The sequence below is a fragment of the Denticeps clupeoides genome, chromosome 2 (assembly GCF_900700375.1).
Source record: "Denticeps clupeoides chromosome 2, fDenClu1.1, whole genome shotgun sequence".
Classification (NCBI taxonomy): domain Eukaryota; kingdom Metazoa; phylum Chordata; class Actinopteri; order Clupeiformes; family Denticipitidae; genus Denticeps; species Denticeps clupeoides.
Window position 1 is genome coordinate 20,297,666 of NC_041708.1, and position 13,526 is coordinate 20,311,191.

Genomic DNA, 13,526 nt, shown 5'->3' on the forward strand with positions numbered 1-13,526 from the left:
ATGTGCAATACTATAACTACATAACATACAAAAATGATACATGTATAAGAAACATATGGATATTCAATTACACCAGCCAACAACTACACGTAAAGTGCTCAGACACCTTGACATTTTTCACTCTGTTATATTGCAGCCATTTTTGTGAAAATCATTTAAAATGCACACACACACACACACACACACACACACACACACACACACATCTATAGAAAGATTTTTTTCTCCCCTCTCCTGCTTCGTCTCACAAATGTTGTGTGGTAGATTTGAGCTCAAAAACACAACCATACATTATTCATATGCAAATATGCATGCAAATGAGTCTTTGTTGGTGTTTTAAGAAGGCACATTCATTAATTACCTCAACCCACGCAAATCTCCCAATCCATCTTGGTGAGTGTCGAAAGGCTGTAATGTTTCACAAATCTGAGCAGAGAAACTAGTGGTGAGAGGCTAATGGCGTGATAGGACAGTAAAATGTCACGCTGCTAACATCAGCTTTTCGGATGCAGAAAGTCTGTTTGTGTTATAATGAGTCTTATAGCAGTATGTTTTGGCCTGATTCCATGTGCCAGGGAGGTGAAGATCTTGGGATGGGATAAGTCTTGACACAACATTGAAATATTCATTAAATTCCTGGACTGTCACAAATGCCCTGTGAGTGAGTCCATCACAGACTCAGCGGAGAATGTTGATTAATGTTGAATTTAAATGTGATCACATACATTTGTTCATGAATGATAATATCCAATCATTATTATAAATGAATATTCATAATATCCTAACTTTGCATAGTGTCCATTCACAGTGTGGAATAAATCATAATTATCATTGTTGATGATCATTGCATTTTACTGCTGCATGAAAACATACAACCATTAAGATATGAAACTCTTTTTATAAATTTGATCAAGTTAACTTGAAAACATGACAACTATTTTGCATGTTCACAATCAGACACAGAGTATTAACCCTATAAGACCCAAATATAGAAAAAAAATGAGCAAAAAAAATTTTTTCTCAGATATTGTTTTAGTATGCCTCTGATGTAGGAATTAAAGATTTTTCGCATTTTTTATTTTCTAGTAAGTTTTTAGGGAAATGTTGTAATATTGCCACGTTGGGCCTAGTTGTGAGCAGAATCTCTGTATTTGTACTCACTTTGCCTGAACTGGTATACAGAACATTTAAGCATTCATTTGCAGGGTTGTTCACATATTTAGCCCCATAGCAGTATATATCATAAGTAATAATCACACAACAATCATATTTTTTTATGGATAAGCATTTCTTAATAAAAAATTTTGGAAATAATTATTTGGTCACATTCAGTGTGGTTTGAATGAAGTCTGTGTTTATTTGCAGTGATAGTCCCTAAGACAGTTCTTTTCATCTGAGAGGCACAGACGAACATTGCACTTGCTACACAGTGTTTGATGTTACTGAATCTCCCCTTGAAAGGAATCATCATTTCATCCACAGAGTTGTGTTCTTCAGGTACCACCTGCAGGCATCTTTCCCTAAATGAATTTAGCCATTGTCTGAGTTCCCAGAGTTTGTCCATCTTTTCCATCTCTGACACAGTTAAATTGTTTATAAGGTGTAATGAAGTCAACAGAGATTGGAATCTGTTCCGGGACATCACATCAGAAACGGGTGTACCGTGTGTCTGTCTCCCAATACATACGGACTGAACACATTTGCATTAGGCACATCTTCAGGTACATGCCAAGCATCATCTCAATTTCCTTATTATTGGTGTTTAGAGATGTTCCCTTTTTTGCAAGCTGTACTCATTTGTGTTTCTTGTCAGAGTCTTGTCCGAGTCTCAATCATATCTTCCATTACAAACTTTTGGAAGTACTCCAGTGGGGTCAGGAGGGAGGTGGCATCATTGGTGATTTCTGAACGAGAAAAATCTGTATTAGGACTGATAACCTCCTTTTTCAACCAACGAAACCTGTCACGGGGCACTGTGTGTTTTTTTGGTTGGGGCTTGATGTCCATATCATCATTAGCTGGGCAGTCAATGGGTTGGTCCATTTCACCTACATCCTCATTCTCTAAATCAGTCTCTTCTCAGCATCAGTGTCATCCAAGTCCATTTCAAAATCACTCTCTCCATTTTGGACTGCAGCAGACCATGTACCAAGGGTAGAGAGCTAAGTATTATCCATCAAAGAATAACCATTTCAATGCAAATGTTGATCAAAACTCCACTACATTCAAACAATGCTGTCTAATTGGCATATTATAGTCTACTTATCATACTAAAAGGGACACATGCATCCCACCCAGAGCACTAACAGGTTCACCTTCAAGACCATTCACACCTGTCCCTAAACAATGCAACAGGCTACCACTCTGACCCAACATTGTAGAATTACAACATAGACATAATAAGCTCTAAATCAAATTTGATCAATGTTTTCTAAAATAACTAAATATGTATATGTTCTAGACATTGTAATAAACACAAAAAAGTAGAATAAGTTCACGGCAAGATGACCAGACCAATAAACACTTTTTCCATCCAATAGCATCATGAGTACAAACAATAGGATCCATTAAAAATATATAAATGTGGCTTTGAGAAAAAAAAAACATTTGCTGGCCTTTTTTTTAGAATTGTTAAAAGTGATGTTGTAATTCTGCAACAAGTGACAGTGTATTTTGATGCCTGTACCAAGTCCTAGTAAATGGGGAGGGTTGCGTCAGAAAGTGATCTGGCATGAAACATTTGCAAGGTCAAATGTGCAAAGAACCATACCAGCTGATCTGATGTGGTAACAGGAGCAGCCGAAGGGAGAAAGAGGATAAATTTGAGATTTATGTATATATGTAAATACATAATATAATTATTTCAATAAATGCCATTTTGGCATTTGTAGCAGCAATGTTGGCATTGTTTAGGCACAACACATAAAAATATAGCACTTGAATTTGAACATGCGGCATGGGGTTGGAAAAGCAGGCATGGCGCAGGCAGCATGCTACTCACACTGACCTCATATCTGCAGGCAGTAGATAATGTGATTTGGGATTCATAACCCTCACAGACCCAGCAGTATAACAGCAGATCTTTTTATATTATCCAGTTGTGGCTTATGCATAAATGATGGTTTGTAAACTAATGGTCAGAGAATGGTCAGTGTGGATATGCTCACAATATTATTTTAACTTTCCAAATACTAAACTGGATGTACATTTCAGGTGAAATAGTTTTCTTTCTTCACATCATTAAAGAACAAAATGCTTTGTGATATTTAGAAAGGCTATACTGAAGTGCTATTGAAAAGGTGCTACAAAAGTGAACTCCAACACTATTGACAATTGTTTTTAATTATATATTTGTTGTATTGTTCTACGTTTCGCCAATTTCTTACATTTTTTACAGCGTTGATAGCCAGAAGAAAACTAATTCTTTACAGTTTCAATAATCGAAAGCTAAAGATAAAAAACCTATACATAATTCTAAATCTAGAATTTAAAGTACAGTTAGTGGCAGTATTATTTTTGTTTTGCCACTTTCACTTGTGTAGCTTTATCAGATGCTTTCACACATTCAGTGTAATTCATCGTGGCTGAAACAAGCTTCTCGGCATCTTTAACCTCAACAGACTCAAAATATCACCCATCCCTGCTGAGCTTTTTTTGGTAGTACAGCCGTAATCTGCTCCATGTTTTGGTAATTAGATAATAATAATAATATTAATAATATTAATTTTGTATATTGTAATTCTTTGCACACCTCAGGAACAGTGACATTAATTTATTCAGTAACTGAGCTATGTAAAGATATTTACAAAAGTTAGAATGCTAACCAGCTGCCAGTTCCCCACCCTTTTTCATTACACCACTGGGTGCCCTTAGAGGTGATTTGCTGAGCTGCAGTAGTGTCAGCCTCAGATTTGTCTCAGGGGACAAGAAAGTGACACTCCTGTCATGGTGAAGGCCCCTTTACCACCATCATAATTTCTTTGGAATAGGAATTTTACTGTGACACAGCAAGTGCTGCAACAACGCATCAATTAAATCAGTAAAAATCGATAAAAATCTATTACTAAAAGAATTTCATAATTGATTCGTTGTGTCTCACGATGCGGAGACATTTAATTATTAAAAAAACCTTAAACTTCAGTTGAGCGCGGAGCGAACAGACTTGGTCTCTCTTGCTTAGTAGAGTTTACGCCTCATAGATAGGCTCATAGCGGAGGTAAGTAACAAGGCCATATGGGCCATAATACATCTGCATTTAAACATGTGGTTTTACGTTTTTATGAAAAAAGCGTTAAAAGGGTTAAAAGCTGAGGACACATTTTGTTCTGTCACCGTGGGCTGTGCTGCAGTGTTTCTCAATGACAAATCACTTCACTTCTTACCTCTGCATACCTTCCACATCAACACCATCTGAGTGGCTGTTTTCTGCAGCAGGCAACATAGCCTCAAAGAAAAGAGCGAACCTGAGCCAGGAGCATGTGAACATACTAACATTTTTGCATTACAATGAAAGTGTCTGAACAAAGCGAGTGAGAGAAAGTGTGTGTGTGTGTGTGAGGGTGAATGTGTTCGTCTGCAAAAGTGTGTGCGTCTGCAGTGTAGTGTAGAGAACAAGTTCTGACATTCAAACAAATCCTGTTAAATTTTCTGATTTGTATTGTTCTTTTTTTTTTTTTTACAAATTATTTATTGTTCTGGTAGCTTGCGTGGCACTTCATTTAAAAAAGCATATATATTTGGCAGATGTAGCAGCCCTAGACACAGCCAAAGAACACTGCATTACACCCCAATGAATATTTTGATGGTATTTTCTGTTTTCTCACCTAGTTACTGATAGCCAGGATTAAAATGCTTTGGCCCAATGACATGCCGAAATATGAGTAATCGTTAGTCAACGGTCAAATTTGCAGTATTACACAATTTCCGATTATACAATCATCTAATCTTGATGTTGACCAACCTCAAGAATAAAAATAATGTGTAGTTTGATGAGGAGGTTGGAAATCTGGAGAATTGGTGCCAGAGGAACAATCTCCACCTGAACGTCAGCAAGACAAAGGAGTTAATAGTGGACTTAAGTACCAAGCAGGAGAGAACCTACCAGACACCTGTCATCAACAGGAGCCCAGTGGAGAGAGTGGACAGCTTCCGATACCTCGGTGTTAACATAACGCAGGACCTGTCATGGTCCTGTCACATCAGCACCGTGGTGAAAAAGGCCCGGCAGCGTCTTTACCACCTCAGACGCCTGAGAGACTTCAGACTGCCCTCCAAGGTGCTCAGGAACTTCTACTCCTGCACCATAGAGAGCATCCTGACGGGAAACATCTCAACCGGGTTCGGGAACAGCACCATGCAGGACAGGCAAGCCCTACAGAGGGTGGTTCGATCAGCCGAACGCATCATCTGTACCAAGCTTCCTGACCTTCAATCTATCTACAGCAAACGGACCAGGGCCAGGAAGATAGTGAAGGACCTCAGCCACCCCAACATTGGACTGTTCTCTCTGCTGCGATCAGGGAAGCGCTTCCGCTCCCTGAAGTCCAACACAGAGAGAATGAGGAAGAGCTTCTTCTCGCAGGCTATTGGAACTTTCAACAACAACAGTACATAGAACTCCAATACACTCAGGCACGTTTACTCTCAACCACTCTGGACTCTTTGCACAAACTCACTTTGCACAATATCTCTGCTCTTTTTATTCTTTGCACAAAATCTTATATATATACACACACACACTCATTGACTTTCACTCATTTGCACACCTTCAGCCTACCTGTTACACATATTTTATGTTAAAGTGTAATATTTGGTTATGTTTGCAATATTTGCATTTTGGTTTTCATTGTATACTTGCAACATTTGCAATACTGTGGTCCGTAGCAGTCGCTAAAAGCATTTCACTGCATATCATACCGTGTATGACTCTGTATGCGACAAATCAAATTTGAATTAGAGGGGTACGGTGCTCAGTTAGTAATATCAGTAGTGTGCATAATGGCTGTGTATATGCAACATTGTCATGCTCATTGAGTTGCAACCGGGGCAAAACGAGGAAAAGACTGCACTGATACTGGTGTGTATATGTATCCACTCTGTACATACAGTACAGGCCAAAAGTTTGGACACATCTTCTCATTCAATGTGTTTTCTTTATTTTCATGACCATTTGCATTGGTAGATTCTCACTGAAGGCATCAAAGCTCCACATGTTCATTAACAGTTAGGTACTTCATAACTAAAAAACATGTTTTATATTCTAGTTTCTTCAAAATAGCCGCCCTTTGCTCTGATTACTCTGCACAGGAATTAGAAGACAACAGAAATTGGCCTCAAATCCAAGATCAAGAAGAAAACAACAGACAGACAATCTTTTCACACATAAAAAAACTGACAAAAGGAAAATACCCAGAAGCTTCAACAGGCAAATATTGATGAACGATATGAACTGAGGTGAAAGTCGACATGCCCTTACATGCAGTTCACTGTGAACTTTCTGGCCTTCCTTGTGAAGTTCATACAGAGCAGCGTTGTTTTAAACTGCAAGCTGAGGTCTTTATTAAAGATCAATAGCTTTACTGTGTTGTGTAACTGAGACAAAGACATGAAAATGACAATGACAGAGATCACTGACTGTCTGCATGGGGTCTTCATCACAGTAGTTAGTACCATTTAAATTTATATTACAAGTAGCTGTGAAATGAATTATAATGAATTATACAAAGCAGACAGTGTTTAATGAGGGGAGAATTCATAGAAAGAGTTAAACAATATTCAGACAGTGGTAGGAGCAACCTAGTGTGCACGCCTTGGAATGAAGTACTTGACCATAGAACAAATCTACTGTGCATGGCATAAAATCAAACACTGACATCTAAGATGATGGTCACTAGTGGCCAGGAGTTGCCAGGGCTTAAAGTAAGTTTTCAAAACAGACTTAAAGGTCAGGAAAAAAAACAGACAAGTTCAACTATCATTAGATCCTTCTCCAAGACCATTTTTGTTGGAATATGTGCTTAGTGGACTCCTACAAAGTGTAACATTAAAATACCTCAATGCATATTTTATATAATACCAAGAACAACATCTGAAAGGCAACAAATTGTATGAAACAAGTGGTGAGGTTTATGTAAAGCACAGTCCCCTGCTCTGGACACACCAGCTCCCAGGAATGAAGAGTCATGATCAAGGCTTCAGCACTGGGGCCTCGTGGGCAGCGTTAGCAGCCCGTCCAACAGGAACCTTCAAGCCACAGAGCCAGCATGTCGTTCCGCCGTCCCCGGCAATGCTTGGGACTCCTGCCAAAGGGCAGTTCCCTCAAGTCTGAGCCAAAGACAGATGCCACTCTCCTCTTGCTGGCACACTGTTCCCATGGAAGCACAAGGGTAGTGCCTCCTGTGCCCACACACTCCCTGGTGAATCCCTTGACTTGGCCAAAAAAAAAACCCAAACAAAACACACACACACACACAGACACACACACACACACACACACACACACACACACACACAGTGTCTTCTTCCTGTTTCCCTTCTGGGCTTTATTAAAACAGCCATCTCCAAAACCACAAACCTGCATCTCTGTTTATTGTTGCTTATGTATTCTCCACCGGCCAGGGGTGGGAAAAGAAATTGCAATTTGGCTAAGGTTTAATGGCAGCACAATTTGATTTGTTCCTTTATTTTATTTGCGCCATCACTTCAGAGCTAGAGTGGCTTATTTTTGTGGAGTTACACAAAGCTTGTCATGGATAAAAGTGCAATAAAGGAGCTTTTTGCAGATCAGTACAATGTAGCTGTAGTCTGCGGGTGGGTGAGAGAGGCTCCCAGGAGTAGAAGTTGTAGGTGACAGCAGAAAGCAGGCGAGCTTTCTTATGTGCCATTGAGAAGAGTAAATGTGCGGAGCCTGCACTCTGCTGTATAACAACGTCCTCCTTAAACAGCAACTCGGTCCGTCTATCTGCCATGTGTCACCAGCTCAGCAGAGTATGAAGCTCCGGCTGCTTCTAAGCAGGACACCCAAGAGGCCGGGGACACTGGACCAACCTGTCATTTCAGATGATATTATTAAAAAAAAAACAGGAATGCTCATAGTGACATTCTGCCCATTCTTGCTGGGACAGAACTTTCGCCATTTTTGTTCTCTGTGGTCAAGGTCAGGTCAAGGTCAGGACTATTTTCCATCTGGTACAACATGGTGTAGTTAGCAGTGAAACGTCGTCTTAACAGGTGCAACATAGTCTTGTTGACAAACTTGACACAAACTCAGCCGCCCCATGGGGACAAACAGATCCTCGGCCTATTTTTACTGCTCCCATCCAACCAAGGCCAGTCGCCTGAACCATCATTTGCCGGAAGAAACCCAACCACTCACTGGTCGTCCTTGTCAAGGGAAAATCAAAGCAAGTGTTGTTAGCGCAGTTGGTAGCGCGTCAGTCTCATAAGTTGAAGGTCGTGAGTTCGATCCTCACACAGGGCAGTGTTTGATTTATGGGGCAGTGGTGGTCTAGTGGAAGTGGCCCCGTAATTGGAAGGTTGTTCGAATCCCGATCCACCAAGGTGCCACTGAGCAAAGCACTGCTCCCCGGGCACCTGTCATGGCTGCCCACTGCTCACTCAATGTGATGGGTTAAATGCAGAGGACACATTTCACTGTGTGCACCATGTGCTGTGCTGCTGAGTATCACAAGTGACAATCACTTCACTTTTTTTTTTCAAAGTGCAGCCACCCCGAGGGCCTACAAAGAATTTTTCTTTCCCTGTTTAAAGTAATCAAAACAGTTTGAGTGCTAAACCTAAATCTCATGCCATGTTTGCATGTGTGGACAGGCTAGTGACTAAAGAAATATGAGTATAAGGGCATCACCAAAGTAGGCAACACTGTACAAAACTATAAGAAACACAGTGGTAATGCATACTGGCTTCAAGACAACAAGTTAGAAGAACTGGTTAGGAGGAGTAATAGACGTGTTTAAAAGTGCAAATGCCCCAGTATTTTCCCGAGGGGTGAATGCAACCAAAGATCAAGATTAAATAAAGAAAAACAAAGCATTTTTTTTTCACCCTGATATTTTTGACTGTCTGGATGATCTTGCTCATAAAAAAGCAGCACATTAGAAAGCTGCAGACAGATAGCAGCTTATGGGTCTGTGGAAGTGTGTGGGTGTTTATCCACAGACTGGGATCAGTGGCACTCTGTGCTCAGAGAGCCGTGTGATTGGAGGGGTTGGGAATAAAAAAAAAAAAAAAACGACAAAGGTCACAGGCCATTGGGTCCCTTTAGAATACAAGCAAAGCTGAGAGGGTCTGTGCGGACAGATGGAAAAAGGCAAACACACACTAACACTCACACACACACCAGGAAGAAATCAAGCTGAAGCCTGTCTAAGTTTAGAATGAGGATCTAATTATACTTGTTACATGAATCAGCAAAACCATTAAAATAAATATTAATTACTTTGTAATATTTCAAACACGTTTCATATTTTCTTTCCTTTCATGAAAGACAGGGACATTTCTAAATTTAGTGTACATTTTATAGTTATTGTCAGGGATATAAAAGCTTGTGAGAATTATTCAACTTTTTGCCTGTGTTTCTGAAACAGAACATTTTACGGTATAACTGACATACCTGGCTTCTATAAGGAAAAAACAAAAAGATAAACATATTTAAAAGATGAAAAACTTAAATTCCCCATCAAGCAGACACATACAAGTACTGTGGGAAGCAGGTAAGGCCGATTATCCACAATCCCTATGCGTTCAGGTACACCCCTCCAGGAGTCCGGCAACACCAGCTGGCCAACTGCCACGCACTCCAATTGGCAACCTGAGCAAGAAACAAACCTCCTCCATTGCCCACAACCATTGGAGGCTTGGCACCGTCTGAGCAAACATCCATCACTGAAATTCTCCCTCTCCTCTCCTGCTTGGCTGCCTTCCGCTGAATCCCGCTGGCAGGATCCGGGGTGTTGACACGCCCCTCGCAGCCTGTCATCTCCCATTAGGCCATTAATCATACTGTCTGCGTCCTCCGGCGTTCACAAACAGGGAGTGTTCGCTGTTGCGCCTGTGCGAACTTGCTGCAGATGAAAGAATTTATATCTATAGGATAGTAAGCCTCTCAAAACTTTAATTACACACCACAACAACTTCTAAAACGAAGGTGAGTCTCCAAGGTCCTGAACTCATGGCCATTACAATTCCCCAACATAAAAAAAAAAAAAGACATCTTTCTTTTTGAGTCTCAAAACAGCTTTTAAAGAAACCTTCACTGGATTGGGAGTCTCTACACTACCTTGGATTTATTTTTTTTGAGACAAGAGATAAAACTGCACTTTAAAGATTCTTGCTTATCCCTCTAAAGGATCTCACCTGCAACTCCTGAGACCTTTTACTCTAAACCCTCACAAAGGGTGGACAGTGCTCAAATATTCCAAAAATAAAGGGTGGATACCACAATGCATCTCACTTAACTGACTTATAAGGTAATACCAACTTGTGTGTCTTCATTTTTCATTTTAAAATATTGATTAAATATATCCAATATACATAATCCTTTATGGGGAGGGGAGTTTGCTGATATGGCTGAAAATGTTAGTGACTGATATGTGAAGAACTGAATTAAGTAAAACTATAATGCGGAAGCAGGTACAGAAAAAATGCAGTGGTTGCTATTGCTGTGTGTATATCTTCTACATTTTACATTGAGGTAGATTATATTGTTTTTAAAGTTAAGGTGACTATGACAATGAAAGGGAGAGTCTTGAGCTGAGCTGCGACAAATCAATCGACAATTCAGTCAAGGGCAGAGTATGAGGTGGTCTTGGGTCAGGGGATGGACATGGACTATTCACATGTCACTTTTCAACAGATGGTGGCACTTAAGGATTCGCTGGAGTTGAATAAGCATTCAGGATAAAATGACTTCCTGTTTCAAATTTAACAATTTTTTTCCCCAGAAGGGGTTTAGCATTAAACTTTTTTTAGCAACATGAGACACGATTGTGGGTTGGCGGGTCTGTCATGTGTCATTTCATCAGGCAGTCAGCTCCATCCAATTTCAGAAGAAACCCAGCTGTACATCTGATTTCCATTACATCTACTCAATTATGGAACCACATTCATCTCTGTAAGCACAGGGAGCTATCAAGCAGAAAAATCTCCAAAATGAAACTGGAAAAATTATGTCAGCTGACGACTCCACAGGGAATATGTTGGTGAAATACAACTGTCTCAATGAAGCAGAAATTTATCAGGTTAAATAATCTAAAATATATACTACCTAAAAATGTTGCACATTGTTCCATATGTGCTATGTCGAAGGTGACGTAGAGGAAAAATACAGGTACGAGTTGAGCAAAGTCCTGGAATTTATGATGATTTTGGCAACCTAATTTGCATAAAAAGATAAACTGTTCATGTCTGGTTTTCTTTCCTGTCACACCTCTATGATAACCCAGTCAACCAAGTGTGGAGCGTGTTCAAAAAAGTTTCCATTTTTGTTTATGGCATTTAGCAGGAGCCATTATCCATCCATGTAACTACTGATTTTAAGCTAAATGCCATAAATGTTAATGTTTCTGGAGATGCTGTATTTACAGGGACAGTCCGCCAGCAGCAACTCAGGGTTAACTGTCATGCTCAGGAAAGCAATGTTAATACGTGGGGGTTAAACCTGTGACTTTGTGGTCTTCTGGTTCATAGATGAGGCTACTACCAGTCATTAATGAATGTCAAAGGCATCTTCAGGATTTGATGATTTGTTAGTGTGTCACCCAGAACATTTAATGATGTTTTTATAATGGGAGGAGCCCGATGACTGACAGTTGTAACACAAATTACTCCCTCATTCCTGGTTATTAAAACCTGTGCCTGACAATATGTCACATGCCCAACCATCACTGAAGATGCTGTTCACCTTACACTAGCAAACAAGCCCCAGACATAATGCCAGTTTGACAGTAGTGCCAGCTAAGTGCAACCTACAGTATGGGATGGGTTTTAGCAAAAAAGAGAGATCATTATGATAATGGATTTAAAGAAAAATCACTATGGAAACAGCAGAATATGTGCATTTTCAGCAGCAAGAGGGGTTTTACAAGTGCTGAATAATGCAAGCAGTGATGGTGGTATACATATGGCACAGTGGATAAAAAAACAGTCTCATCAATACTCCACTCAGACATATGATAAAGGAGCAAATAATTTTACTATTAGATCAATAGTTCAAATAAAAAGACGCACAAGAAGGGTAAACTCTTAGCAAGATGCTTAACCCAGAGTGTCTCCAGGGGACGTCCCTGTAACTACTGATTATAAGTCGTCCTGGAAAAGGGAGTCTGATAAATGTCATGAATGTATAGAAGTTGTGGAGTGGTGCTTTAGTTTACCTTTGGGAACCCTAATAATAAACTGATGGATGGATTTAGAAGAAAATGGTGAAGCTGGGAATGAAAGAGCATCTGGTTTGTGGAAGATGTTGTCCTCTTACCCCAGAATTCTACTGGGCAGTTGATCCTGTGAATAAACCAGAAACATGTTTCTGCGGTTGAGAGGGGTCAGCTGAAGCCAAGCTGGTCAGGGCATTCGTTGAAAATGCCCCCTGATGCTTCAAGCACATCCCATTGGGTAAAGACCCAAAATCAGGTCAAGGTCACATTGGAGAGACATTATTCAAACAGCTGGCCTTGCAGTACCATGGGATCCCACAGAACAAGCTGGAGACCATGGCTGAGGATTGGAAAACGGCAAAAGAATGGATTCTAAACAAGAGACTAGGCTAGAAAATGGTGTTGCACCATTGACAACAACTCCAATTTTCCAATCAGTACAGTATGTCTTTATTTTTTTGGAATGACAGACAAACATGATCAAGCAGCAAAAGATCAAAATGCATCAAAATGCATTCTGAAGTTTAATTAACCTAACAGGCACTATATTTAAACTTGCAATTTTTAGGTCTAAGACGTCCACAGGATTTACATAAATACATAAAACAAGAAAGAAAAAAAATTAATGATGTTTGCTAGTGTGATGTATTGCGCAGGTTTAAATCCTCCAAAATGAGGAAGCAGAAAGAGTGAGAGCTATCAATCAATGGGCTCAACCCATTTTAAACTCTGTTTGTAAAAACATAATTACAGATTTCTCTGTAAAGATGTTATCTATTTATGTAAATCCAAAAGAAGCCTTACCATGCAAATTTCCCACTTCTGTGACTAATAAAGGATTATCTTATCTTCTTATCTAACCTCATACTAGAAAACAACTGGCAACATGACCTGATGAGGGTGTACTGCTGTGCTTAGTGTCAGTTCGAAAATCATTTCCAGTGTCATACATACCTTGTAATTTTTTGTTTTGAATACTGCCTCAGACTAATTTTAGGAGTCAAGAGTGGAATAGATGACCAACACCCTCATCGCACCCTCAACAAATTTATGACCCAAATTTATTTCCCACTCATAGCACACACAAAGAAAGTTGGGCTTTTTAAAAGTAAAAAATAAATGTGCCTGTCATTT

At 39.8% G+C, this 13,526-nt stretch overlaps 1 protein-coding gene and 1 non-coding gene across 4 annotated transcripts in view; one reads left to right on the forward strand and one right to left on the reverse strand.

Annotated features, from left to right (window-relative positions):
* The window catches only part of fars2 (phenylalanyl-tRNA synthetase 2, mitochondrial), a 102,705-nt gene that overhangs the window by 73,957 nt on the left and 15,222 nt on the right, over positions 1 to 13,526 (reverse strand). Inside the window, exon 1 of one of the 3 annotated variants that reach the window (XM_028968689.1) lies at positions 12,393 to 12,515. The exons of 1 other annotated variant lie outside the window; for it this stretch is intronic. In XM_028968689.1, the coding sequence (XP_028824522.1) occupies positions 12,393 to 12,464 (72 nt within the window). In that variant the 5' untranslated portion in view covers positions 12,465 to 12,515. Of the gene's footprint in view, positions 1 to 361; positions 418 to 12,392; positions 12,516 to 13,526 lie in introns of those variants that run through there. One more of the 3 variants, XM_028968691.1, reaches the window with a different exon arrangement.
* trnam-cau (transfer RNA methionine (anticodon CAU)) lies at positions 8,407 to 8,479 on the forward strand. The gene has a single exon. It is a non-coding gene; the product is annotated as a tRNA-Met (tRNA).